The 26,923-nt window shown below is 49.8% G+C and overlaps 1 protein-coding gene across 4 annotated transcripts in view; it reads left to right on the top strand.

Moving 5' to 3' along the window:
* Iqsec3 (IQ motif and Sec7 domain ArfGEF 3) overlaps positions 1-26,923 on the top strand; it is a 106,431-nt gene that overhangs the window by 66,965 nt on the left and 12,543 nt on the right. For all 4 annotated transcript variants that reach the window (XM_046459833.2, XM_058584124.1, XM_058584123.1 and 1 more), the window contains 6 exons: positions 460-1,574; positions 3,774-3,935; positions 18,326-18,448; positions 18,908-19,074; positions 23,360-23,499; positions 25,053-25,178. In XM_046459833.2, coding sequence (XP_046315789.1) covers positions 460-1,574; positions 3,774-3,935; positions 18,326-18,448; positions 18,908-19,074; positions 23,360-23,499; positions 25,053-25,178 — 1,833 coding nt within the window. The remainder of the gene's footprint in view (positions 1-459; positions 1,575-3,773; positions 3,936-18,325; positions 18,449-18,907; positions 19,075-23,359; positions 23,500-25,052; positions 25,179-26,923) is intronic.

Raw genomic sequence — 26,923 nt, forward strand, 5'->3', positions numbered from 1 at the left:
ATATGGCCATAACTGAGCTCCAATGATTTTATTAATATTTTTATTAATATTAATATTGTGTTGCTTAACCCTTCTTTTTCTTACAGAGTATTTTAATACAAATTTAAGATAAGTACTTCAATACACATCTCTGATGGGAACATTTTTGATAACCACCACAGTAGCTATGGTTGGATACGATCAGCAACACCTTATTCCTCTGCCCCTTGAGACATCACCAATCCCCTGAATGGAATCCTATATCCTGCACCGCTAGAAGTCTTACCAAGGGCCTGGTATCTGAGGCCATGACATGGTAGAAATGTTCAGACATGAGCTCCCTAGTAGTCCCCAGCAATGCATTCCTTGGCCCCACCAAAGCTGGACCAGGTGACCCACTGAACTGATTGATATCCACCACTACCATCCAGGCTGTGACATCCCTTCCTAATGGATCCCTTTCCGCTGTCCTTGTTGCAGATTGAAATGCTAGAACACAAGTACGGGGGCCATCTGGTGTCCCGGAGAGCTGCTTGCACCATCCAAACCGCCTTCCGCCAGTACCAGCTCAGCAAGAACTTCGAAAAGATCCGCAACTCGCTCCTGGAGAGCCGCCTTCCGCGGCGGATCTCCCTGCGCAAGGTGCGGGCGCCCACAGCCGAGAGCCTGGTGGCTGAGAAGGCCCTTATGGAGGGCTACGGCCTCATGGGGCTGCCGCTAGTGCGCTCACCCTCCTTGCCGCCCACCTTCGCCGGCACGCTCACAGAGTTGGAGGACTCCTTCACTGAGCAGGTGCAGTCTCTGGCCAAGTCCATCGACGACGCCCTTAACACCTGGAGCCTCAAGACCATGTGCTCCCTGCAGGAGAGCGGCGCTTACCAGATCCACCAAGCCCTGCACGCAGGCACCGGGCAGCCCTGTCTGGAGACTGAGATGCGGGAGCCTGAAAGTGCAGGCGCAGGGCCTGGAGATGAGGCCAGCGAGGCCACCACCGGCCTGCCCCAGAGCCACAGCGGCACCCTCATGATGGCTTTCCGGGACGTCACTGTGCAGATCGCCAGCCAGAACATCTCGGTCTCCTCCTCCACCGCTCTGTCTGTGGCCAACTGCCTGGGCGCCCAGTCTGCCCAGGCCATAGCAGAACCCGCGGCCTGCAAAGCCGAACAGGGTGAGGCCCCTGGGCAGGAGGCCCCGGAGGCCCCCGCTGTGGGTCAGGGGGACGCCTTCTCCCAGGACACGTGCCCAGAAGTGGCAGTCAGTGGAGCCCCCCGGTCAGTGGCTGCGGAGTCGGTGGTGGAGGAGGCTGTGGCCACAGAGGTGGAGGAGGAAGAAGAGGAGACTGGGGAGGCAGGGAAAGGAACAGAGGCCGAGGCGGGTGACAACTCGGAGCAGCTGAGCAGTAGCAGCACATCCACCAAGTCTGCCAAGTCAGGTTCGGAAGTATCGGCTTCCGCCTCCAAGGAGGCCCTGCAGGCCATGATCCTGAGCCTGCCCCGCTACCACTGCGAGAACCCTGCTAGCTGCAAGTCACCCACGCTGTCCACCGACACGCTGCGCAAGCGCCTCTACCGCATTGGCCTCAACCTCTTCAACATGTAAGTGAGCTCTGGCCTGGCACATTGGGGACCTGGAGAGGGCCTGGGAGGGACGGAAAAATGGTGGATTTGAATTTACAGGGGTCTCCCTCTCCACCAAACTGGGTGCTAGGTAGTTTACCACATCATCCCAAGGTCTTTCCAGGTATTTTTGTGTCATACTTGATCACTGAGATAATATTTAGGAAGTACACATTTTATTTTTCATTATAAATTTATTTTAAGAAGCATTAGAGGGGAAAATATAAAATACAGGTTTTTTATGACTACTACTATTTAAGTTGGAGTGAGGGTTTGAAAAGTGAAAGAATTTAAAAGAAAATACAGTGTTGATTAAATAATAGAACAAACTGTATGAAAATTGAGCAGGAAGCACTCAGAATAAGAAATTAGGGAAACAAACCAGGCACAGTGGCCCATGTCTTTAATCCCAGAGTCTTGGTAGGTGGAGGCAGGAGGATTGCAAGTTCCAGGTGAGCCTCAGCAACTTAGCAAGACCTTAACTCAAGAATGAATGAATGAATGAATGAATGCATACATACATAAATAATTTTTAAAATGACTGAGGTGTAGCTCAGTGGTAAATTGCTCCTGGGTTCAATCCCTACTACCAAAGAAGAAAAAAGAAATTGAGGAAACAGCATTATTTCTTGGGATTGGTGAAATGAGGGACTGGGTGAAGGAGACAGAGTGTGTGAAAAGAATACAGGTAGAGATCAAGGGAAGGAAGGAATTAAAGGAGGAGAGGGAGACAAGGAAGAAAGTATGAAGCAAGCAGAGACAGACTAGAAAAAGAATAGGGGAATGGGAAGAGAAAAATTAATGGCCATAATTCAGAGATCCTAACCTGACTACTCCTTGCAACCAGAATGTGCACAGACAATGCCAAACAGAGGAAGCAGACATGCCCCTCTCATGGAAATTCAAAAACCATGAGATACTCATCACTATCCATTCACCCCTTCCTTCATAGCCCTAGGCTCAGAGCACTGATGTCTCTCCTGCCTACATGTGTGTTCATTTATTCATTCAACTATTATTTATTGAGTGCTAGGCACTGCAACTACAAAGATGAGTAAGACCCAGCCCCTGGCCTCAAGACACTCACTGCTGTTCATAGTTCAGCTGACATAAAGCATCTGCTATCTTCCCAATAATATCTAGTAATATGTATTATGCCATTTATAGAAAAGAAAATGACTCACAAAAGTGAGGCAGGTTGCACACTGTTCAACTCTAATACGAAGCAAACCTAGGGGAAGCCAGTGTGGACTCCAAATCCTTCTCTCCTTTTCCTCCTCACCTGATGAGCACAGCCCTGCCCTCACCCCTGCTCCCACCCTACCCCCATAGCCGCAGCATCGGTTCTGCCTACACATAAAAACTCTGAGATACTTCTATCCCTCAAAGTGGAGAGTCTCAAACTATCCCTCCTGAAAGACCAGTTTGGTTTTTCTCACCTCATATGTTGTGGGCTGATGCTTTTGTAAAACACAATAAAAATGAATTGCTAGAAAAACAATCACATGCTTGGTTGTCCCGAAAATGTCAAAGTGCTATAAAAGGTTCCAAATGCTTACCCTCAATCTCTGTACTTATCTTCTCCTGAACCAGTAAGATTCAGCCCAGGGAGCAGCATGGGTTTGCAGACTGCACTGAGAGTGCAATTGCCTTAGGAAAGGGCACACACCCACACGGAGAGACTCACACTAGAGATCAGTAGCCTTGTGTCCACCATGCAAAGGAAAGGAGGGGGGCGTAGTGGGAGATCTCACCTCTTTTCCCCCACCCTCTCTGGACTCCAGGGTGGGGACCTGAGATTGAGCTCAGGATACAGGTAAGAAGGAAGGGCCTCCTCAGTAGACCTGGGAGACCTCAGGGTAAGATCCAGAGCGAGCAAGGCAGGGATAGAGAAGGGTGCTATGCCTCCACTTGTTCTGGACTTCTCTTTGCCTATGCAAGACCTCCACATTAACCTCCTTCCAGCGCCGCCCCCAACCTCTGTGTGAGATGGGTCAGAGGAGGGATGCATCAGCGGAGACACCTCTGCAGCATAAAGAATCTCCTAGGAAGTTGGGTTTCCAAGGACCTCCGGGCCCTTTTATGGGTTTCACGGGTAGGAAGACAGAGAGGATGGAAGTCAGAGACAGCCTTGGCTCATTCTCTACTACTACTCCCCACTTCCAACCTCTCCTCCAGAAACCCTGACAAGGGCATCCAGTTCCTGATCTCGCGCGGTTTCATCCCGGACACCCCCATCGGTGTGGCCCATTTTCTGCTCCAGCGTAAGGGCCTCAGCCGCCAGATGATCGGCGAGTTCCTGGGCAACAGCAAGAAGCAGTTCAACCGCGACGTACTAGAGTGAGTGTCCGGCGCTCCGGGCTCCCCTACTCTCCATCCTTCCCACACCCCACCCGCCCAGGTTCTCCAGGCACCTCCGCTCAGACTTGGGACGTCTCAAGCGATTTCCTGGGTGAAATCTTTGCTTCAGCCCCGGCAGCTTCTTGATTGGCTGAGGGAGGTAGAGTCACGTGATCTTTAGCCAATCACTCCCCGCTGAACCAATCCTCGGTCTCTACCTGGGAGTCATTCGGAGTGTGCTGGGGCCAGGAGCCATTAGAGTCGCTAGGGATACTTCACATCAAAGTAGCTTGAAGTACACCCACCCTGCCACCCTCCAGAGCAAGAAAAAGAGGAGGAGGAAGAAGAAGAAAGTGTGTGTATGGCGGGGCGGGGGTGATGTATCAGCGCCTGGTCATCTCTGCCAGGGAACAGCCCCCTCAGCCCACACTCTCACTGCCACCTGTCCAGCCCCCAGGACACGTAAGCTCAGGCACATTTTTCAAATCGGCAGAGGCAAAACATGAAGGAGCAAAAGAAAGGGGACTGGATTGAGGGATTTTAGGAAGAAAGAAAGAAAAAAAGAACTGATTTCATAGAGATAAATTAACTAACAGGATGGCAACAAAGAAAATAATCTCAAAGTCCAATAGAAGGATGTGGTGGGGATCATGAAGAGCTGCCTTTCCTAGTGCTTAGCCAGTATCTCCATCCACAGAGTGAAAGGGCAGGGATGGCATTGCTTAGGGACTGAGGATCAAAGCCTTGGAGCCCCTGCTTCCTGGGGAGGGACGGTGAGACCCCTGCTGCTCCCCTGTGTTCCTTCTCTTTCACTATGCCCCCTAAGCTCACTTCTTTATTGACCGGCACCCTCCTTCTGTAGGGACCCTCCCCATTTCTCTCCCTTCTTTTCCTTGGGTACAGTCAGCAGAATTGTTTCTTCAGAGGTCCTGGTAGAATCTGCCCCTTTTGTACTTGCTTCTGAAGTATCAAGGGCCTGCTGAGAGAGGGACAGGGACTCTTTCTGCCCCAGGGTTGGGAAGCTTGGGGAGTTACCCTGCCTGTTGGTTGATAGTATATCTGAGCCAGGGCTGTGTTACATACCTGTGGAATGGGGCAGGGATGCAGGGTATTGGATTTTGAAGGGTAGACAAGTTGCCTTCTGATAATGCACTAGGCTGGGCATCCCATGTGTTAACATTATGTGGGAACAGCCATGGCTTATAATCTCAGGGGACTTACAGATCCTGAAGACAGACCCTGACTTCACTCTTGGGGTGTTTGAGTGCAGGTAGGAAAACAAGGGCTTAGTGCTATCTGAGAGACCTTGAAATCCCTGGACAACCCTTAGTTCGGCAAAGCCAAGGTCCTGCCTCTGACTCCCAGAACTGAAATCCAGGATCTGATGCTCTCAGTGCAGATAAGACCAAGGTTTTGGAAAGGAAAGAGAATAGATAAATGCTCAGCATTTCCCTTTGGCCCTCCTTTCTTCTACCTCCAGCTCCTCTTACCCTTTATCACCACCTCTGCCATGTGGGGTATCCTACAGGGGTGTTCCAAGGAAATGATACAGAACAAAGCACACATCAGGACGTACCAAAGAGAGATCTCATTTTCTTCGTTTCCCTCTTGCCCTTCCATTTGCCCCATTGTTGTGGCCTTTTCACATGCCTTTGTCCTTTTCCATTCTCCTCACTTTGCTCTTTCCAGCTGCCCCATGTTTCCAGGGGACCCTGCCACCTCTCTGCTCTGGGGGCAAGAGTGGACCTGCTTCTCTCACAGGCTCTGAATGTTTTCTTCTGCCCTCCCCAGTCCCTATGTGGCCAGTCTCTGGATCCTGTGTGCCAGGTCCACATTGATCTGAAAAGTGGGGAACAAGGAGTTTTTCACCAGGCCAGGTCATGCCGAGCAGCATAATGAAGACTAATTGCCGTCCTCCCTGGTGACTGAGTGTGGGGGAGACTGAGGGAGCCAGCATGGGGGCCTTGGGGCTGCAGACGCAGACCAGCCACCGCAGCCTGTGCTGGGGAGGGACCAAGCTGGGGACCTGGCCAGCTGCTGAAAGGAGTCAGGCTTGGAGTAGGTGAGACTGGATTATGCTTTTCCAGTGAGAGAAGGCAGAGAGTGGGACCAAACCTTGGTCCTGCAGCTCTCATTCTTCCCGTTCCTTAGTGCATTTGTCACACACTGGTTGGCACCATGGAGAATCATCTGCCCCAAACACTGGGGTCATGCTTTGTCATTCTGTCAGGTATCCCAGAGCAGCCCTCAGGCTCCAGGGCAATGATGGGTGTCAGGATTAATAGGGAATGAAATGACATTTTTTATTCATTCAACAAACATTGAGTACCTACTGTGTTTTGAAGATAGGGCTGTGCTGGGCATCCTGAGTATGTATGTGGGAATAGGCATGGCTCATGGTGTCAGAGAACTTACAGACCCAGACACCCATGGGGTGAGGTTAAAGATGAACATAGAAAGCAGGTAGACCACAGGGCCTCCTGGGTTTGGGAAGGGTTGTGTGCAGAGCGGAGCCCCGATGTTGTCCTAGTGAATGTCTCCATGCCCCTTGATTTATTCTGCAGCCAAGGGTTCCAAGGTCCTGGCACACTCAGCCTCTGAACTAACTCAGCCCCACAGAAAGGAGCCCTCCTAATTTTTGTCCAGGGACGAGGAGGCCTACTCCTACAGAGTGCCAGGAGGGCATAGAAAATTGAGAAAAGTCAGGCACTGGCAGCACAACTAGGACACTGGGGCTTTGGGCCTTTCCTTGCTGCTCCATCCCCCTATCTGGAACCTTTCAGGATTGGCTGCTTTGCCCTTCCTCCCACCAGAGCAAACACACACAATAGCAGAGTCTCCCCATGCCATTTTGCCCAGGCCCAGAAAGCTTCATTGGGATTCTGCACAGCTTCTCTGCCCCCGCCTGGTGACATTCAGCAAGTCGCATCCCTTCTATACAAAGCTGTTTGTTGAATAAAAGGACATAAATCACCCATCCCCTTGGAGACCGAGACAGCCCAAGTCACGGCCTGCCCCAAGAAGGAGCCCAACCAGGAGGACAGAGGTGGAATGCCTCTCAGGGGAGAAGGGTGTGGGGGGGATAACTCTTAGAAGCTAGGATGGAAAGGAGGAGAGGCAGGACCAAAGCCCAATCTGCCCCCTCTGCTGAGTCTGAACATCATGGAGGCCCTGACATTAGCTTCCAGAGTGGGCCCTTGGTGCTCTTGCAAGCTGATGTCTTGGGCTTTTGTGTCTCATTTCTACAGAAGACACATTCCAAAAAGGAACGTATTGCACCAGACTTTAGCAAGTAAGAACAGACGGCGTCCTGAGCTCTGAGTGCCATGCCTATTCCAGGGTTTACCAGCCAAGCTTGTTTGTTGGTTTTTCAAGGAGAAGTCAGTCTCAGTTTCCACATTCGTAAAATGGCCATAAAAGGATCTTCCTCCTGCAAATTAAATATTTAAAATACACAGGAAGAGCTTAACTCAGTAATCAAAGCTTAGTAAATGTACTGTAAATGTTGGTTATTTCTGTTATGATCTTTCCCACTTGAAATCGCAAGACAGAAACCTCTACCCTGACCCCAACCCAGGGAGACCTTGAACATCTCAGGTCTAGATTGAAGTCAGATCTGCCCACTGGATAAAACCTGGCTAGATTTTCTGGAATTTGCTGAGGAGGAGAGAGATGATAGGGGAGCTCGTTCTGAGGACCACCCTGCACTTGGGACATCCTTTCTGGATGCAATAGGAGCCAGACCGCAGCCAAAGTGGGGATCCTTTGAGGATATGTGCTTCCCTCTCTCTGTTTTCACATGGCTGGGAAATTTAGCTGTGCTCTATTTCCTTCCCAAAATGTTCGCTTCAGCAGGTTTGAAAGCCAGCGGATGGGGTAATGTTCCGTGTCGACAGTGAGCGGTCTCCTTTCTGGCCTGGATGAGTCTTTCCAGTGTGACTCACATGCACACGGAGGGCACTGGTATCCATCATTTCCATGAAAATGCACAAAGGGCAACTTCTGCGCTGAGCTGGGAGCAGAAAGTTTCCTGTGTATCCCTTCCCTCCACCACGGTTACTCCTTCCTTTGTGATGTTTGGGTCAGATTTCATTATTTCTTTCCATTCAAATGTGTTGGCCAGAGTATAACAGATTGTTCTTTTTAGGGGACATTTCAAAATGAAGACAGATTGTCTGTCAAACTTAACAGACTGCAAGGCTCTGGCCTTTCATCACTGGGAAGAAATTATTCAAGAACATCCTGCCCATGGTGCTGCGTGTAATCTCAGAAGAGTTCTCTCATTCCTGAGGAATTCCCACGAGGAGGAAAGGGAGAGCAGGCGAGAGCAGGCGAGGGCCCAGGCAGATTCATGGGTCTAGAGGAGGACAGAAGGAAGCCTGGGGCGGGCAGGAAGAGAAGAAGTGGAGTTATTTCCACCGCTTGAAAACTTTGCACTCCTACTGCCTAAAGGAATGGAAAGCAGTGTGTCTCTGTGAAAAGTGGTGTCTTTGAGGGACTGAGTGCTTACCTAGCATATATGAAGCCCTGGGTTTGAACCTCAGCAGCACAGCAGAAAGGAAGGAAGACAGACAGACAAGGTAGTGTCTTTGGCTTATGGTCTTGACCCTTTACCTCTCCAAGCCCCCCTCCCATCCCCTACCTTGCCATAGATAGACAAGGACTCTCCTGGACAGTAAAAATCATCATGGGAGGTGAGGACTCCCTTGCTTCTATATGTGGACATCTTGGAGACCCTAGTTGAGGGGGACAAACAAATCCAGGGTTGACAATACCGTATCAGTGTAGTCACTTCCACATGTGAACTGGACATCCTGAATAACGGACATCCCTACCACTCAACCCCTTCCTGATTACTCAGGCTCTAGCTCTAGAGGGGTCTCACTCAATCCCTGTGTAACATTCAGTTGTGGCTCCAGCTGACCACTTTTTTGTTGTTGTTGTTGTTCCAGGTATTGAACTCAGGGATGCTTAACCACTGAGCCCCATCCCCAGCCCTTTCTGCATTTTATTTAGAGACAGGGTCCCCCTGAGTTGCTTAGGGCCTCACTAAGTTGCTAAGGCTGACTTTGAACTCATGATTCTCCTGCCTCAGCCTTTGGAGCTGCTGGGATTACAGGCCTGCACCACTGTACCTGGCCTGACCATTCTTCCATGTGGAACTTCTAGGAGGGGCTTTCAGGGAGTCACCCTTTCCTGAGGTCTTGCAGCAGGGCGTTGGTGAGGGAGCAGGCTGGGAAGCATAACACTGACAGCTCACATGTATCAGGCATTGACCGTGTGCAGCAGGTGCTGCTCCAAGATCTCACATTGCGAAGCCTCATTCTGTCTCTGCAATAGTTTTGTGAGTGCTGTTCATTTCTACTAAATGAAGGAACCAAGGAACAGAGAGGTTAGGTAGTCGCAGAGCTCATCAATGGCTGAGATCTAAAGCCAGGCCAGATAAGCCCTTAACCCTATACCACCTAAAGACAGATTCTGCATGCAGTTATAGTCCTGGTTAGTCCACTTGCAAAGCACAGCACCAAAAGACCCCTGGAATGATCAGCTAGTTCAGACCTCTTATTTACCTAGGTAGAAATGGGGGTCCAGAGAGAGGATTCCACTCCATTTCTCTAGTGGCAGAGAAATGGAGTGGAATCAGGTCCTCTTGCATCCTTTGACTCTGCTTTATTTGCTGTGCTCTGATCCTGTCATCTGGGAAGAAAGCAGAGCTGAGAAACCAATTCATAAGTCTCAAGAGGTCTGAGCTAGATTCAGCTTCCTCTCTCTGCTATATGTATATTTTAAAGGGCCATCAGATGATTGTCTAATGATGCAATTTCAGGCACAGTTAATTGGCAGTGAAGGAAAAGGTGTTTTCCTTGTTTTGTTTTTTGTTTTTGTAGTCCTGGGGTTAAGAAAGGGTATTTTATTTATTTATTTATTTTTATTTTTTGGTACTAAGGATTGAGCCCATGGGTGCTTAACCACTGAGCCACATCCCCACCCCTTTTTGTAGTTAATTTAGAGACAAGATCTCATTGAGTTGCTTAGCGCCATACTGTTGCTAAAGCTGGCTTTGAACTTGCCATCCTCCTGCCTCAGCCTCCCAAGCCACTAGGATTATAGTCATATGCCACCATGCCTGGCAAGGAAGGATATTCTCAATATCTAAGCTAGAGGGGACTTTGAATCCACTCACTCACCTGGCATGTCACTCACCAGAAGTGGTCTCCAGGTACATAATGAAAACAATAGTATATAAAGCCCTGTTGAATCTAGGAACTTTACATACATTATCATCTTAAAATTCATAGCATCCCTGCCCAGTAGATGTGATACGCATGATCTCTGTTCTCTAGGTTAGGAATTGAGGCACAGAGAGATCCACTGACTTGGACTGAGTAGCTAGAGGAGGAAACCAAACTGAAACCCAAGATATCTGACCCCAAAGCTTTGACTTCTTCCCATGCCACCCACTGTTACTGGCATTGTGTCTTGCTTCTCAAAGTGTGGTCCCCAGACCAGCAACATCAGCCTTACCTGGAAACTTATTGGTGATGCAAATTCTCCTCAGTCTCTGTTCCACTGAATCAGAAACTTTTGGAGGTAGGATCCAGCAGTCTGGGGTGAATAAGCCCACCAAGTGATCCTGTGCATGCTTAAGTTTAAGAACCACTGACCAACAGTGATGCTGTTGGGTCCCTGAGGAAAAGTGTCTCAGGCATCCACCTTGACTTCTAATTTGTCTGGGTAGTTGAAACTTAGTTCTTTGGATTCCTGAGTGTTCCAGGTGTGACTGGCAGCCATCCCCCTGAGGCCCCCTCAAAGGAGACTTTCTTTATTCCTGTGTTGTCACCAGGAACACCCTGAGTCAGCTTCTCCCTGCTCTGTTTTCCTAGCCCCATCACATTTTCCCAAAAGGCCTTGACCTTTGTGGAACATGTTATGAGTTCTGACTAACAAAAATAACCCTCCGGTGGACTGAGATATTTTTAATTAAATCACATAAGCCAAGAATTGCAGAATCAAACCAGGTTTCTACATCTCGTGGCAGACTCCCCCTGGAGCACAGCTACATACTTCTTCCCAGGCCTCAGCTGGGGCCTCACCTTCTAGATCCTTACCATCTCTTCCGGCCAATTAATACACCCTGCTGTTGCTATTACCTATTTTCAGCTCCTAACCAGTTCTTTTGTCTGCCAGACACTGTCTTGCTCGCATTTAAAGGAAAAAAAATGAGATGACGAAATTCATTTTGATCACAGTGGCATAGGACGCTTCATTTCCCCTCAACATAAACTGATTCCACACACTGATCAGTGTTAACAAGCAATTTGATGCAAGATTGTACCTGTTTATACAGATGCAGGAACATCTGTGCTTCTGCATCCCGAGCCCTTGTCAGGTATTTGCTGCAGCCTCTGCGGAAACCTACGGGAACGAGGGAGGCCCAAGCAAAACCTGCACAACTCGTGATTCTCTCACCGATCAGATCAGCAGCACCTCCCAAGACAGGTCCAGACAGGCTGCCTTGGAAGCAGTCCAGTTTCCCCTGGTTGGTTCTCATCACTGACTCACTTGCATGTGTGGCTGAAGGAAGAGGAAAGCATGTGTACCCCACACCACCTCTGGAATCCTCAGAGTCATTTCCCTGCAGTTGTGTACAGATCTGGGATCAGCTCTGGATGATCTTGACAAAGCAGGCTAAGCAATCCGGTGCCACTGGGTGGTCCTTCCAAAGGTGCAGGCCACTGGGAGTTCTTCTCCAGTTGACCACATACACAGGTCCTGTTCATTGATCTCTCATTCATTCATCATACAAAACATGTATTGAGCTCATAAATATACAGGGATACAGAGATGAGAAGAGCTGCCCTATCCTGAAAGAGCTCAGATGTAAGGAGAGAAGACAGGTAAGCACGTCCTGACCCAGGGAGAGAAATGCCATGGCAGACCGGAGGCAGATCCAGGGTACAATAGGTGTCAGGAATAAAGAATAATGTGTGCGAAGTGCAGAGGCCTGAAAGAGGGGCCACCAGGGGAAGGAGGCGGAAGAGGTGAAAGAAGCTGGGTATTAGTGGCACAGGCTGCCTTTTTTGCTGAGGAACTAGGCTTTCATACTAGGACTGTGAGAAGGCCTTGAAGAAATGTAAGCAGGGTAGTAAGTGACAGACTGAGTGTCCTAGAAGGACTATTCTGGAAGATGGTTGGAGGAAGGGAGGCTATTGCAGTAATAGTAGGAGAGGATGAGGCCCTAAGCTGCAGCAGTAGCCACCAGGAGTGGGGGAGTAGGCAGAACCGAGAGCCTGTGACAGGAGTGGGAGGAGAGGTGAGGGGTCATGTCACTGTGAACAACCTCCAGAGCTATTGAGAACTGGGGACACTCGGTCTTTGCATATGGATATGTTGGTGCTTCATACCACTGCATTGGTACCAATTATACCGAATATGCTGTATATGTTTTCACTTTAAGAGGGAGGGGAATGCTGGGCTTGGGGACATTTCATCTGCAGAATTTATAAAACTAGACATTGTCAAATATTTACTCAAGCAAGTCAAACTGTTAAATATCAGGTAAAACAAAAGATGTACAGCCTGACTTGCCTGCAAGAAATACCAGTGCATCCTATCCTCTCATGAGCATTGCCCAGTGATGATATTCCAACCACAGCATCCCAGGTGCCCTCAGCCAGCCAAATCTCAGAAGTGCCCATCAAGTGCCAGTCAAATGCATAGAGTCGGTGGTGACACAAGAGCTCCGGACTAGGTAGCACAGTACTGGTCTTTCATAGAGATCAGCCAAGGAGCAAAGTAACTAGTTAGTAAAATCATTGCAAGAGACAGGGAAGAGTGGTCAGTGTGTAGCAGTTACAGTTGTTGGAATAGACGAGGCCATCTAGAAAGGGGCCTGGTGACTGTCTCAAGTCAGAGGTCAGATAGAGGAGGAGAGGCACCTCCAGAGAATAAGAGGGCAACCATCAGAGGGATGATATTGCCAACTGCTGGTTGGATGAGGACAAAGAGTCCACTGGATCTGGCAACATGGTGGCCAGGGTGCCGTGGATAGATGCTTGAGTGGAGTGGACTGAAAAATGAGTGAAAATGAGGAAGCAGAGAGAGCACAAGAAGGGTCATCTTCTAGAAGCATGACTGCAAAGAAGAGTAGTGAGCAATGAAGGGCCAAGGTAAGGTTTTAATTTGTAAAATAAAAACACGCACGCATTTGGGTGTTCGTGAGAGCAATTCATAGAAGGGAGAAATCAAACCATATGCAACAGCATCTCAAACTGAACATGGCCAAGACAAGTTTTGATGTCTTCTTCACTAACTGTGTCCACCCCATGTACTCATCTTTGGGAGTAGCATCTCCGGACTCCCAGTGAAGCCTGAGCTCTGAGATCCATTGACTCCTCCTTTTCCACCCTCCCACATTCCTATCACCTAAGAGGTTGCTCGGACCAAACACTCAGTTTGTCTCTGCTGCTTGTGTCTCTACCTAAGCCTCATCACCTCTAGCCTGGATCTCTGCTGTAGCGTCCTGACTCAGGGTCCAGCTCATTCTTGTTCTCTCCTTCATCCCTTTCATTCATTCTCTGCCCAACAACGAGAGAGATATCTTAAAACAAAATGGATCACGTCACTCCCCTGATCATTCCCTGCCACTGTATTCCACCACATTCAGGATAAACTCTAAGATCTCTCTCTGCAGGCCATGAGAGAAATGCCCACCTCCATAGCCTCACTATCCTCCATTCTCCCTGTTACTCTGCACGACATTCTCATTGACCCTTTCTAGGTTCTTGTAAGTTCTTTCCTACCACGGGGCCTTGGCATATGTTCCCTCTTCCTGTTCAACCCTACATATCTTTAAGATATCAGCTGAAATGTCCTGTCCCCAAAGAGGCCTTTAAGGACACAGCAATATAAAATAATCTCTGCTTCGTCCTTTCATGGAACCATGCCCTTTCTCTGCATAGAACTCATCACACATACAAAGAATTATTTTCGACTCTTCATTTAATGTCTATCTCTCTTCCAGGATGGAGACTGTGTTTGTATTTTTTGCCCACCCTTTGCACTCAGGAGTCACTCAATGTGTGTTCATTGAAAGAGAGCCAGCCAGCCAGCCACTATCAGGGTCAGGAAAAGCTCTAGAAGTAGGGAGGTGGGAAGTCAGAGCCCCTGCCGTGGGCTGTGTGCCCAAGCCAGCTCTGAACTGCAGGTGCCCACACAGCCTTCCTGCTGGCTACCGATGGACAAAGGTCTCCTCACACACCAATAGTCAGCCTCCACACTGTGTTGGAACATACCTCCTGAATTCCTCCCAGGCCCCCACCAGGCATCTGGGGAAGAAGGCAGCCCCCAGGGGAGAGACACATTAGCACCAGCCACTGAGCCGCAGAGAGCAGTGGGAAGTGGGAGATGGCAGCCCTGCTTAGACCAGGAGATGCCCACAAGGAATGTGATGTGTGCAGTCCCCCTGCAGGGCCGACTCTCCTGTGAGCATCAGTTTCCTGAAAATGGCTAATACTGCACAGGCTTGAGGAGATTAAGTCATTGTGTGATTAGTGAAGCACTAAGAACAACACTCATTAAACAAGAGCCTCCCACTGGCATTTGGACCACATGCTGCCCCAGTGGACACACAGGGGTGCACCCGAGAGGGCCCAGTTGGATCCGAAAGCCTGCTTTCTAGTAGTGGGAGTGTGGGGCAAGTCCCTATGTAGTCTCAGTTTTCCTTTCTGTAAAATGGAAAGAGAATCCAACCAGGGAAGACACCTGGAATGTATGATGTTATTTTCCTTAAAGGTGATCAACAAGGAGAGGTGATTGTCCTGGGTCAAAGTAGCAGGAAGGATTTGATAAACTGTCACCAGTCTGCTCCCCACAGGGATTCCAGGGTAGGAAAGAAAGGTGGAGCAGGGTGGAGTTTAAAGGGCTAGATGCTGCAAAATAGAAGCAATGGAAAGAGAAGCAAAGAGGAGAGAGGAAGAAGAGGTCAAGGTGCTGGCTGAAAGGTACAGGAGAGAGGCCAAAAGAACCATGCTGTGAGGGACAAGGATTGATGATGCTTCCAAGGCAGCAAGACCCTGAGGTGAAGGTCCACAGGAGCAGCACGCTGGGGGGCACACAGTCCCCTCCCAGCCCCTTCCCCAAGAGGACACAGAGTGCACCATGGGGAGCATATAGCACCTTTAGAGACCGGCTGTGGGCTCGCCCTTCTCTGGGCTCTGGCTAGGGGACGTCAGAATTGGGGAGTGGGTTCTGCATCGAGAGGAAGCAGCTTGCCTTGGGGAGGAGTACAGAGACTACTCAGGCCTTCCCCTCCCCTACTTGGCAGTTTTGTAGTCGGGCAACTTGAGTTTTTGCCCCCAGGGTCCGAGAAATTCAGGACCATATAACACCCCACGGTGGTGTTGCAGAGAGGAAAGCAAGAATGGGGGGGGGCGGGGGGGGGCATCCATATTTCCTTTCATCCCTCCCGCATGACCTCTCACCTCCTTGCACTGGAAGGTGCTGAATTAGAGGCTGCTCCAGCTCCGAAGCCCAGAAGTCCTCCCCTGAGGTCCCCCCAACCCGCAGGCCCAGGAAGGATTTATCCAGCACTCCCTGTTCTGTGGTTGGTGTTTCCACCTGGCTGATCTCCCAGCCCAGCCTTTGGTCCAGGGCTCTTGGCTCATTACTGGAGCTTTTAACCACAGCCCCAAGCGGGTGAGCGTGCAAACCGGCTGCATGTCACCTGAGTGGAGGACGGGAAACTAGGCCATCGTGCTTGAGTGAGCAGATCCCACTCTCTCCAGCTGCCACCTCCTTTCGCCACCTCCCCCAATGGTGCCCTGGCCTCCAGCACCCACCTCCGTCATTATTTTTGCAGGGGAAGGACTGGTCCAGAGCTCTGGGGCAGAAGGAACATGGAGAGAGGCGGGGTGGAGGGTGGGATATGGAGGAGGGAAGAGAAACCAAGACCTCAGTTCAGGAGCCCACAAGGAAAGGGCAGGGGAGAGGCTGGGAGGGTAGATGGACAAATGGGAGCCAGTCGTGGGGAGCAGCTGGGTGCCAGACCACAGGGGCCAAGGGTCATCCTGGGAACCCTCCAAGGAGCCAGGCTTGTTGGTCTGCATTGGCCAGGCTGGGCCCACTGTCCTCCTGCTTGGCCTCCTAGGTGTGGAGGCCCCAGGGGTGAGAGGACACAATGTGGCTGTCTTCTGCTTCATGCCCTGGCTCATCCACCTCAGTCTTCCTCATCTACATCATCTCTCTATCTCTCTTTCTCTCTCGCTCTGTCCCTCTCCCCCAGCTCTCTCCCCCTTTCTAAATTGATCTTTCTCCCTCCTTTTCTTCCTTGCCTCTTTCTTTCACTCTCTAGCTTTCCCTGTCTCTTTCCCTCTCTGTCTCATTATCTTCTGTTCTCTGCTTCTCCTCCCTGTGCCCTCTTCTCCTTGGTTCTGGGTCTCCGTCACTGGGTCTCTTCCAGAAAAGCATTGCTCTGTGGCTCAGTGGTGCTCAGTGCCCATCCCCTGCTGGGCTGGGCTGTGGGGACTCACAGATGTGGGCCCGATGGTGCTGTCTTCAGAGCTGTGTTACAACTGGGGAGGGTGCAGGGTGAAGTTATGGGAGCCACCGGGAAATTGGAGTGTCCTCTCACCTGGCTGGACCTGCCCAGTCATCCCTCAGTGCCCACACACTGACATTTTTGGTTCTTATGCTCGGGCAAGGTTCTTGCCTCCAGCTCCCAGCCCATCTCTCCGGACTCCTAACCAGGCAGACAAGCACGAGAAGAGCAGGCCTCCCCCCAAGCAAGGATGAGCTTGCAGCTGGCTGATCATGGCCATGGCTTTGCCCTTGGTCAGGAAGGAGAGAAGCCTCTAACTACTTCTCAGCCCTACCCTTCCTCTCTAGAACTCATTGGTGACACTCTTTCTCCTCTTTATCCCTCCCCTGAAAGAAGTGGGGGAGGCAGACCTCCAAGCCCACCAAGATGCCTTGTGGCAACTCCCCTTGCTTTCTCCTGACAGTTGACACCAGAGTTGGGGTCTGTTGGTCTTCTAGGAACATGGAGAAGGTGGGTCCTGCTCAGAGCCCATCCCTCGCGTGGCCACTCTGCAGATGTTTTCTGAGCCATTGGTGGGTGTGCTGTGCACTGAATCACGTGCTTGTAGCCATGGGCACACCTTGGAGGGCCAAGGAACTGTGAGAGGTGATTAATGCCTGGGGTTTAGATACTGCCTTGGAGTTGGCCAAGGGTGTGGGGGCTGGGAGTCCTGCCCAGCCACGTGGTAGCACTACGCAGTGGGGGTCAAGGCTGTAAGGAGCCAGCAGGGAGGAGAGAAATGGGGGGAAAGAGGGAAAGACAGCTCTGAGTCTGTCAGCAGCTACGACCGCCTCGCGCTCTGTGATCAGCCTGCGGGGAGGAACAATGCTTAGATGCTCAGAGGAGGTCTGCAGCTTTGCCGGGCCTTGGTGAACAAGGCCTGTGGGACCACCCCAAAGGAGGACAAGGCAGGATGTAGGGGCTGAGGAGGCCTCCGGGAGAGATCCAGGCCAGAAAAATGAGACCACTATTAAGCAGGGGGATTGGTTGGTGTCCCCAACTCCTCTTCTTCCCACCACTCACTGCAATGGGACATTCGAGGAACCCTTCAGGTTGCGAGTGGCATTTCAGGTAGAAAGTCCCTTGAGGAGCAGGGACTCTGACCTCCTCCCTCTTCAGAAGAACACACTGAGGCTTAAAAGGGGGGAGTCCATCAATTCAAGTCACAAAAAGCTCAGCCAAGGACCAGGACCAGAACCTGGCTCTGTGCATCACAGTGCCCCATCCCACATTAAATCAGATATGTCATTTACTCCTCAGGGATCCCAGCCTACCCAACAAGCCTCCCCTGAGAACTGGGGTTCCCCAACAGGTCTTTGAGAGATCAGAAAAATACCTTCTATTTATTTACTCTATCTCCCAGGCTGGTCTCAAACTACTGAACTCAAGTGCTCCTTCCTGCCTTAGCTTCCTGCCTAGTTGGGACTCCAGGCCGCAGCTGTTACTCCATTGTTAAGCTTGCTTTCACTCTGGGCTCTTGGGACTTGGAGTAGGAGGGTCTGACCTCAGCCTCCCCCTGCCTCTGCGGCCTTGGGCACCGGCTGATTGCTCTGTGCCTCAGGTTTCTGGCTTGTGAAATGGAGGTTACAGCCTGTGGCCTGCCTGACAGGGCTGTTGTGTTGGTAGAGAGAAGGTACGAAAACACTGTGCTCTTGGGTTATTCCTGGAAGACTCCTGAGGGGAAGTGAGCTTGGGAGACCCTATGTCCATCCTTTCTGCCCACTTCAGAGGGCCCTGGCTGTACATCCCCCAGCTCAAGTACAGCAGAGGGTCCCCACCTGTCCTCACCACCCCTCCTTCCACCTGCCCTCAGCTGCGTGGTGGATGAGATGGACTTCTCCAGCATGGAGCTGGATGAGGCCCTGCGGAAGTTCCAGGCTCACATCCGTGTGCAGGGGGAGGCCCAGAAGGTGGAGCGGCTCATAGAGGCCTTCAGGTAGGACCCCTTCCTCATTCACATGTGCCTAGAGCATGGGAGTGTGGGTGGGGAAGCAGAGCAGCTGGGATTCCAGAGACCAGAGGTGAGGGGGGATCACCCTTCTGAGGCAGGCATGAGGGTGGGCTGGAGGGAAAGGAGAAAAGGAAACAAAGGGGGCAGAACCCCTTGAGCCCTCTAAGCTGGAAGCAACATGGGGCCCTCCAGATCCACTGCCCGTCACTCGTCCCCACCAGCCAGCACATTTGTATTGAGCATCTGTGTGAGGCTGGTCCTGGGGGGCACCTGGGGAGAAGTGCTGCTAGCCTGTCTTCTCAGTGGGGAAGAGGACTGCCATATGGGGCAGACAATTATCTCCCTGGGCCCAAAGCCCTCGGGGAGCTGGGTCATCCCCTCGACAGTGCCCACTGCTGGAGCTTGGGAAGCTCGTGGTGCCACCCTGTGTCTCCCCCACCACAGCCAGCGCTACTGCATGTGCAACCCTGAGGTGGTGCAGCAGTTCCACAACCCTGATACCATCTTCATCCTGGCCTTCGCCATCATCCTCCTCAACACCGACATGTACAGCCCCAACATTAAGCCTGACCGGAAGATGATGCTGGAGGACTTTATCCGGAACCTGCGAGGTGAGGAGGTGGGGGCCAGGCCAGTTCATTGTTAATTCTGTGAGTCTGAGACCTAACTGTAGATTGTCAGCTGTTCTCAGGGTCTGGTCACCCCAGGGCAGGCTGGGAAGGTTGCTTGCTCATCTTCAAAGCAGCAGAGGCCCTTGGGCAATGTGAATACTCTCCATTGGATGGCCTGTAGGTCCCGGGCACCAGAGTGGGCACCTGGGTCTCATTAGCCCTTCCGCACTCTACAACTTAGGAGAGAAGAGCCAGGAACAGAGCCTTCAGGTCCTGGGTCCATTTTATTCAACCTTGCAGGCAGCTGTACAGCATCTGCCAGCCAAGTCCTTTGATGATTTTTGGCATTTTTTTTAAAAAAAAATCAAAGTTATACATGCATATAATTTAATAAGATCAAAATAATTCTATAAGGCTCACTACAGAAAAAATTAGTCTTTGCTCATCTCATCTTTCTTCTTTTCCAGGGGCAAACACTTTCAACATTTTTAGCTGTTTGTTTATTTTGTGCTGCTGGGGATGGAACCCAGAACCTCATATATGCTAAACAAGCACCTATTAGCTATTTATTTTGTGTTCCCTCTGTATCAATAAGTAACATTGTCCTGCTTCTTTTTTTTCTATTCCTTTTTTAATTGGTATAAAGTACATATTATACAAGGTATGTAAATCTGAGTGCTTGATGACTGTTTATCTTCATAGACACCTGTGTGATTGCACCTGTATCCACATACTGATTTTTACATCATCCCAGAACATTCTTCTGTTGCATCCCATTAGATACACTTGCCTAAGCTTAAGCTGAACACTATTCTGCCTTCTAGCACCATTATTTTGCCAATCCTTGAACTTTATATAAATTAGGTTAGACAGAAATATATACAGAGAGAGAGAGACAGATATTTATAGATACATACAGATGTGTGCATATATGTGCATAAATACACACATATACATATTGGTATCTGGTTTCTCTTAAACACTATTGCTTATTAGTTTTTTTAATTTTTTAAGCATTATATTTTAATTTCCCATTATACAACTTCAGAATTTAGCTCTTGTCCATCTGCCTTCCCCACACCATCCCCATTAAAACCAGTGTTCACGTTAGGGAGGCTGGCTACACACAGTGCAAACCTGAGTTACGATTCCTTTCCATTTCTATTTTCCTTGGAGTCAGTACTTGTATTATTTTTCTATTTCCTTAGCTCTCTAGATACCTGCCACCAGTCCATCCCGTCCTTGCCCCTGATTATCCAATTCCTGTCAATCACACAGACCTGGGAGGAACCCCAGGACTCCCATCCTCTTGCGGCCGTGTCTCCCAGGGCCTCTGCTTCTGCTCTATCTGGATGGTTGTTGGGCCAGGCCAGCCACAATCCATCATCCAGGAGTCTCCTGGGCTGGATTTCTTGTTCCTAAATATCATAGCTTCCTCATTTTTAGATGACTTTCAAAGAAAAGGCATCTTGGGGAAAAACATTTTTGAAAACTTGCATTTTCAAATATACCTGTCTCTATTTGCACCTTTGATTGGGAGTTTGCTGGGAACAGCAAATGTCCAACAGAATTCCAGAAGTAAACATGTAAATGGGAATGTTAAAACTTTGCCATCGTGCCTTAGCTGACAGTGCTGCTCTACCGTTTGAATTCCTGGCCTTTTTTACACACTCTTTTTCTCTCTTTCTGAAAAGTTGTTGATTCTGTTTGCCTTTCGTGTTTTCAATTCTCATAATGATGCGCCTTGCTAGGGTTCTGTTTCCACCCACTGTGCTCAGTACTGAGTTGATCTTTACAGCCTAAAAACACACAACCTCTAAATGTGTAAGGTTCTCTTAAATATTATTATCTCTTATATTTACTAAATATTGTTAATCCACAGGGAATTGCTTTCCAGTGTACCCCTCAGATGCTCAAGTGCCTTTTATATATAAAACCTAGGCACATCCTCCCATACATTTGAATTCACCTCTAGGTTACTTATAATATCAAATGCAATGCAAATAGTGGTCTTGCTGTTTACATAGCACCGTTTGGGGAATAATGACAAGGAAGGGCAGATGCAGGCTTTTAGAAATATTTCTGTTTGTCTGTTGGTGGAGCCCACAGACACAGAACCCGTGGACACCAGGGCACACTGTACCATGTTTGACCATTTAGTTTCTCCATATTTTCTGTACTTTCTTCACTTCCTGTTATTAAGATTTTGGGTCTCCTACTTGATCTTCTAATCTTTATAGTTTTCTATATGCCATCATTGTTTTCTTGATTGACTTTCTGGAAGATGTCCCTGAGCTTTAACTTTAAAGCCGCCTTCCAAATTTTTCATTCCTACTGTTACTGTTTTCAATTCCAGTAACTTGTTGTTGTTGTTGTTCTCTGAATGTTCTTCTCTTATAGCATTTTATTCCTGTTTACTAGTTGCAATATCTTCTCGTAGCTCTTTGAAGATATTCATATGTTCTTATTTGTTTGTTTTACTGGCTACCTGCTTGCCTGTTCCTTCTGGGTTCCTTTTTCCAGTTATCCTTTTATTTCTTTCTCTTTTATGTTACAGACCTTCCAAACATAGTTGATGAAATGTGGTTGTCTGTAGTCAAGAGGGAGCTACTGAAAAGCTGATCTAAAGCTGTGTGGGTGCAGGTGAGGCCTGCTCACTTGTGGCCTTTCTTGGGTGATTTAGTTAAGATGCTCCCTGGTCACCTGCTACTGCAGGATCTGTAGATATTTTCTTTTCTATTGGTTGATTTTTACCAGAAGATAAATGTCCAACCTTTTGCTCAGAGGGTACAGTTCTGGCTGCCAGTGTTCTGAGATCTTTGGGGGAAATGAGATCAAGGTCTCTCAATACATAGATATCAACCTCATCTTCCTGTTTTCAGCACAGAGTCCCACCCCTGGCTGGGATTGAGTTGCCCCAGCCCCAAATTCCTGGTTTAGCCCTTCTTCAGGATTAAGTACCAGTCATCTGCTGAAAAGAGGAGGAGACAGGACAGCTGTCTAGCTCATTTTCCACCTGTGTTTATCTCCAGTTCACCTCCACTTCACTCTCTGGGGTTCCTGTTGCCACCAGTTCCTTTTGCCACCTGTGGGGTATTGGGTGGCTTCTAACCTCTGCTAGTTTAGGTTTCAGCTGTCTTAGGTTTGCTAATCCATCCCATTATTCATCCACTTGCCAGACCCCAGGGTGCTCTGTCCCTTTCCCTCTTGTCTGTCTTGATGGATCTAGGCCTTTTGGGCATCCAGAGAGCATCGAGGTAGTCTTGAACTGAGAACCTGTGTTCCTGCTCTTTCTCACCCACAGCCTGATTTCTTCAGGCCCCTGGGATGCTGCAGCACTTGTTTGCCTGACTTTAAAAACCAAGATCAGGCATGGAAGAAGGAATGACAAGATAGGGAGTTAGAAGGCATGACGTCCTCTCAGTAGTTGGGAAAGCTCCTTTGAGGGCATTTGCCAAAGTCCTTCTATTTTTAACTTTTCCCTCTTATAAAAGAAGCATGTAGACATTAAAGAAAGAGTTGGGAAAAAAAGAAAAGAAAAATAAGAAAGGGTTGGGGAAAATATACAGAAGAAATACTTCTTACTTCCTGTTTCTACTTCCAAAAGAAAATTGTTTTCACGTGGGTCTATTTCCTGCTAGGACACTTCGTTGCCCGAGTGTGGACCTCACGGGGACATAGGAGCCAGGGTGGAGGGCCTCATTACCTGGGTCACCACAGGCAACCTACCAGCTTCTCTTTGCTGCCTGTCCCCCGCCCCCTCCAAAGCTCCCAGTAAGGGGAGAATCTTGTCACCCATTCCACAAAGATCACTCAACAACATACTCCCTTTTGGAGGAGAGGGCCTGGGGCGGGGAGATCCTAAAGAGAACAAGACAGAACATCCCAAAGATGCTCCTGGGGTGGGGCTGGGGGAGGTCAAGACAGATCCTCAGAAGGCAGTGGGACCTCAGAAGCAAAGACACTTAGCAGGAACATGGAGGTTGTATTGGGCCATCAGGAAAGGGTCCTGCCAGGTGAGAGTGGAGGTTCTGACTGAACACGTCAGCAGATGATCCTGGAAATGCCGTGGGGCCATACGTAGCTGTCATACCTCCTGAGGAGTGTGTCCTTAAAGAGGATGGGAACCAGCTCTTGAAGGCTTTGGAACAGAGACAGGAGCAGGGCCTGACAAGAGCAGGGCCACCCTCCCTGAGCTTGTCTGGTAAGGTTTTGTCCCCATGGTCCAGGGCTCTGAACCCCACTGTCCCCCTCTTCTCCTCCTGCTCCCCCTCCCTGTTGGCAGGTGTGGATGATGGTGCTGACATCCCCAGGGAGCTGGTAGTAGGCATCTATGAGAGGATTCAGCAGAAGGAGCTCAAGTCCAATGAGGATCATGTCACGTATGTCACCAAGGTGGAGAAGTCCATTGTGGGCATGAAGACAGTAAGTGTCCACCACGGAGCATGTGGGATTTGGTTTCCTCTCCCATGGCTACCAAGCCACCCCTATCTCACATCTCCTTTCCTTTCCTTCTTCCTAACACCTCCTCCCACTCTCCTCCTTACCTTTTAAAAACACTTTTCTGTTATCCATTCACTGTGTGTCAGGTGCTGCGCCTTGTTCTTTCCCTTGCATAATATCCACATTGCCTCTTACCACCAGCTGCCACAGCAGGACAGACTATGGTTGAGATGTCAAGAAGGACTGCCCTGTGGTATAAGGTTGAAGTATCTGAAAGGCCAGATGGAGAAGTTTAGAATCCCTTTCCAGGATGGCATGGATACCAGGAATTCCTGGAAATGGGCTATAGACTGGTGCCTCAAACCATGGAGGTGCCCCTTCATTGTAACCTGTGTCACAGGCAATGTGTTCCAAGTGTGTAATGATATTTTTAATTCACTGTGGTCTATTTATACATGCACACAGCATAATTTTGTCAAATACATTCCACATTTCCTTCTCCTTCACATTCCTCCCCTCCCCCCCATCCTCCTCCTCCTACTCCACTGGTCTTCCCTCTATTCTTCTGGTATCAGACTCTCCCCGCTCCCATTTTTTCCCCTTATTTTGCTCTAGCTTCCACATATAAAACATTCAACCCTTGATTTTTCTGAGTTTGGCTTATTTCTTAGCATGATGTCCTCCAGTTCCATCCAAGTACTGACAAATGCCGTAATTTCATTCTTTATGGCTGAGTAAAACTCCATTGTGTATGTATGCCACGTTTTCTTAATTCATTCAATTATTGACAGGCACCTGAGTTGGTTCCATAACTTAGCTAATGTGAGTTTGTGCAACGATTTTTCAAGTGAGCATCCTGGGTAGATTACAGCACTACTCACATGGGCACAGAAGTGCTTTATACCATGAATATAAAGGAGGAAGAGCAGGTTCCAGGCCCTCCTGACTGAATGGCTGGCTTGGGGAGCAGGCTGGAGAACTTGGGGGCCTCCTCCAGGGCTCTGTTAGACTCCCACTCCCAGTCTGCTTTAGTGCCTTGGTGGCTGAGGTCTTAGGCCTCTGTCTGGTTTGTAAATGGTTTGCTTCTCTTACGCACTAGAGAAGGTTCGTGTGTCCTTGTAATCTCCTCGCTCTTGCACACCTGCATTTGGGTGTGCAGTAGAGAAAGGGATGGAGGAGTCATTGGAAGTGGGGGGGGGGATGCCCTTAAGGTCACAGAATGCAAAATGTTGACAGTGGCTGGATGCGAACAATTGATGGCTCTTTTGGAGTTCTTTTCCCCACTCCTTAATCTCCTCACTCCCTCTAGCATAATGAACCCCTTCTCCTCTGGCTTTGCTCCCCGAGAAGCGAGACGAAGGGAAAAGGCCCCAGATGAGGAGAGAAGAAGTTTAAGGGTCAAGTGCAGGCCCTGCTATAATGGCAGAAGGGCATCCCCTCTTCCTGAGTCGGCTCCTCTGCTGGAAACTGGGAGCGGGGTGCGGGGTAAGGAGGAGGTGGGTGCAGGGTAGGCTCAGCCGGCGCCTGGGTTCCAGGTGCTGTCGGTGCCGCACCGCCGGCTCGTCTGCTGCAGCCGGCTCTTCGAGGTGACCGACGTGAACAAGCTGCAGAAGCAGGCGGCGCATCAGAGAGAGGTGTTCCTCTTCAACGACCTGCTGGTGGTGAGCGGAGAGGACGGGCCGGGCGGGGCGGGGCGGGGCCAGGGCTGAAGCTGCCCCAGGCCCCCCTCCCGGCTCAGACTGGAATGGGACTCTGAAGTGGAGGGGTGGGGGGGGCCAGAGCTCGCAGACAGAATGCTCTCCACGCCGTGCCTGAGTCACCGTTTTCCTGGCATTTACACATCGTGGGTGTGAGGTAGCTCAGGAGAATGTGACCCTTCCTACTTGAAGCAGAGAGACCCACCAAGGTGGCAGTGAAGTAGACCCCAGACCATCTGCCATTCCAAGTTCCAAAACAAAACAAAACAAGACAAAACCTGGGACGGGGAGCACAGCAATGTGCTTCACGTCTCAAGGCCCGGCAGGGACCGTGGGCCCACTTGGAGCATGTGCTACGCCTCGGTCTGGGGAGAGCTGGGTGGGCGCCGGTTGCACGTGAGCATCCTGCTCACATACACATACATACACACGACTGGGAGGTTCTGTGCTTTTTGAAAACAAGTATGCAGTCACCAGATCTTTAATCAGTGTCAACTATGTGCCAGGCATGTTCTAAGCGCCCGGAAACAGGGGTGAGCAGGTTTTCAACAAGATATATCTTCCCGTGGTACCACCCACATCCTCTCTATTCAGAGCCTCGTGGGCATCCCCTCTCACTCCTCCACTGCCGCATGTCATCCCACCCCGAGAGCCTCCCCTAGGGACATTCACTGTCTACTGGCACCCCACCACAAAGGCCTCCTTCCACAGGCTGTGATGCCATCTTTCTAGAGTGCACATCAGGTCCCACCTGGGCTCCAAACGGCCTCCCCGGGTAGGGGAGGGCCCAGGTCTTTGGACTGCATCTCCTATGCACTCCTGGGGCTGCTCCAGAGCTCTGGCCCCAGGGGGGCTGCTCCCACCAACCAGGACTGTCTTCTGGCTACTCCCTCACTTAGGAATCTCCGCTCGACCTTGGTGTGGTAGTTGCCCTCTCTATGCAATCTCAATTCAAATACCTCTCCCCAGGTAGACCCTCCTGCCCACCAAGCAAGGCAGACTGCCCGGTCACTTTTTGTTCCTTACCCTGTTTCATTTTCTTCAAAACACCATTTTCTGAAATTACCTTATTTACCCCTTTCTTCACTATGCTTTATTGATTGATTGAATTACATCTTGACTGTCTTCCTCCAGCACCACATCTTGAGGGCAGGGGCACTTCTTGTGCCCTCCTGTTGTTTTAGTCAGCTTTTTCATTGCTGTGAATAAAAGATCTGACCAGAACAATTTTAGGGGAGGAGAAGTTTATTTGGGGGCTCACGGTTTCAGAGGTCTCAGTCCATAGACAGCCGGCTCCATTCCTCAGAGTTCAGGTGAGACAGAACCTCATGGGAGAAGAGCGTGGCAGAGGGAAGAGCTCACCTGATCAGGAAGCAGAGAGGGAGACTCTACTCCCAAATGCAAAATATATACCTCAAAGCTACGCCGCCAAAGCCCACCTCCTCCAGCCACATCCTGCCCTCCTTCAGTTACCACTCGGCTAATCCCCATCAGGGGATAATTCACTGATTGGGTTAAGACTCTCACAACTTAATCATTTCTCCTCTAAACCTTTTTACATTGTTTCACTTGTTAGCTTTTGGGGGACACCTTACAACCAAACCATAACACCTGTAATCCCAGAACCCAGTTCAGAGGAGGTGCTAATAAAATACTTGTATACTGAGCAACTGGCTGGCTAAACTTTCGTTTTAGTAGGAGAGGGAGAG

Source organism: Marmota monax, unplaced genomic scaffold (genome assembly GCF_021218885.2).
Source record: "Marmota monax isolate L192 unplaced genomic scaffold, Marmota_monax_Labrador192_F-V1.1 WCK01_AAM20220418_F8-fsc00163, whole genome shotgun sequence".
NCBI classification, from domain to species: Eukaryota; Metazoa; Chordata; class Mammalia; order Rodentia; family Sciuridae; genus Marmota; species Marmota monax.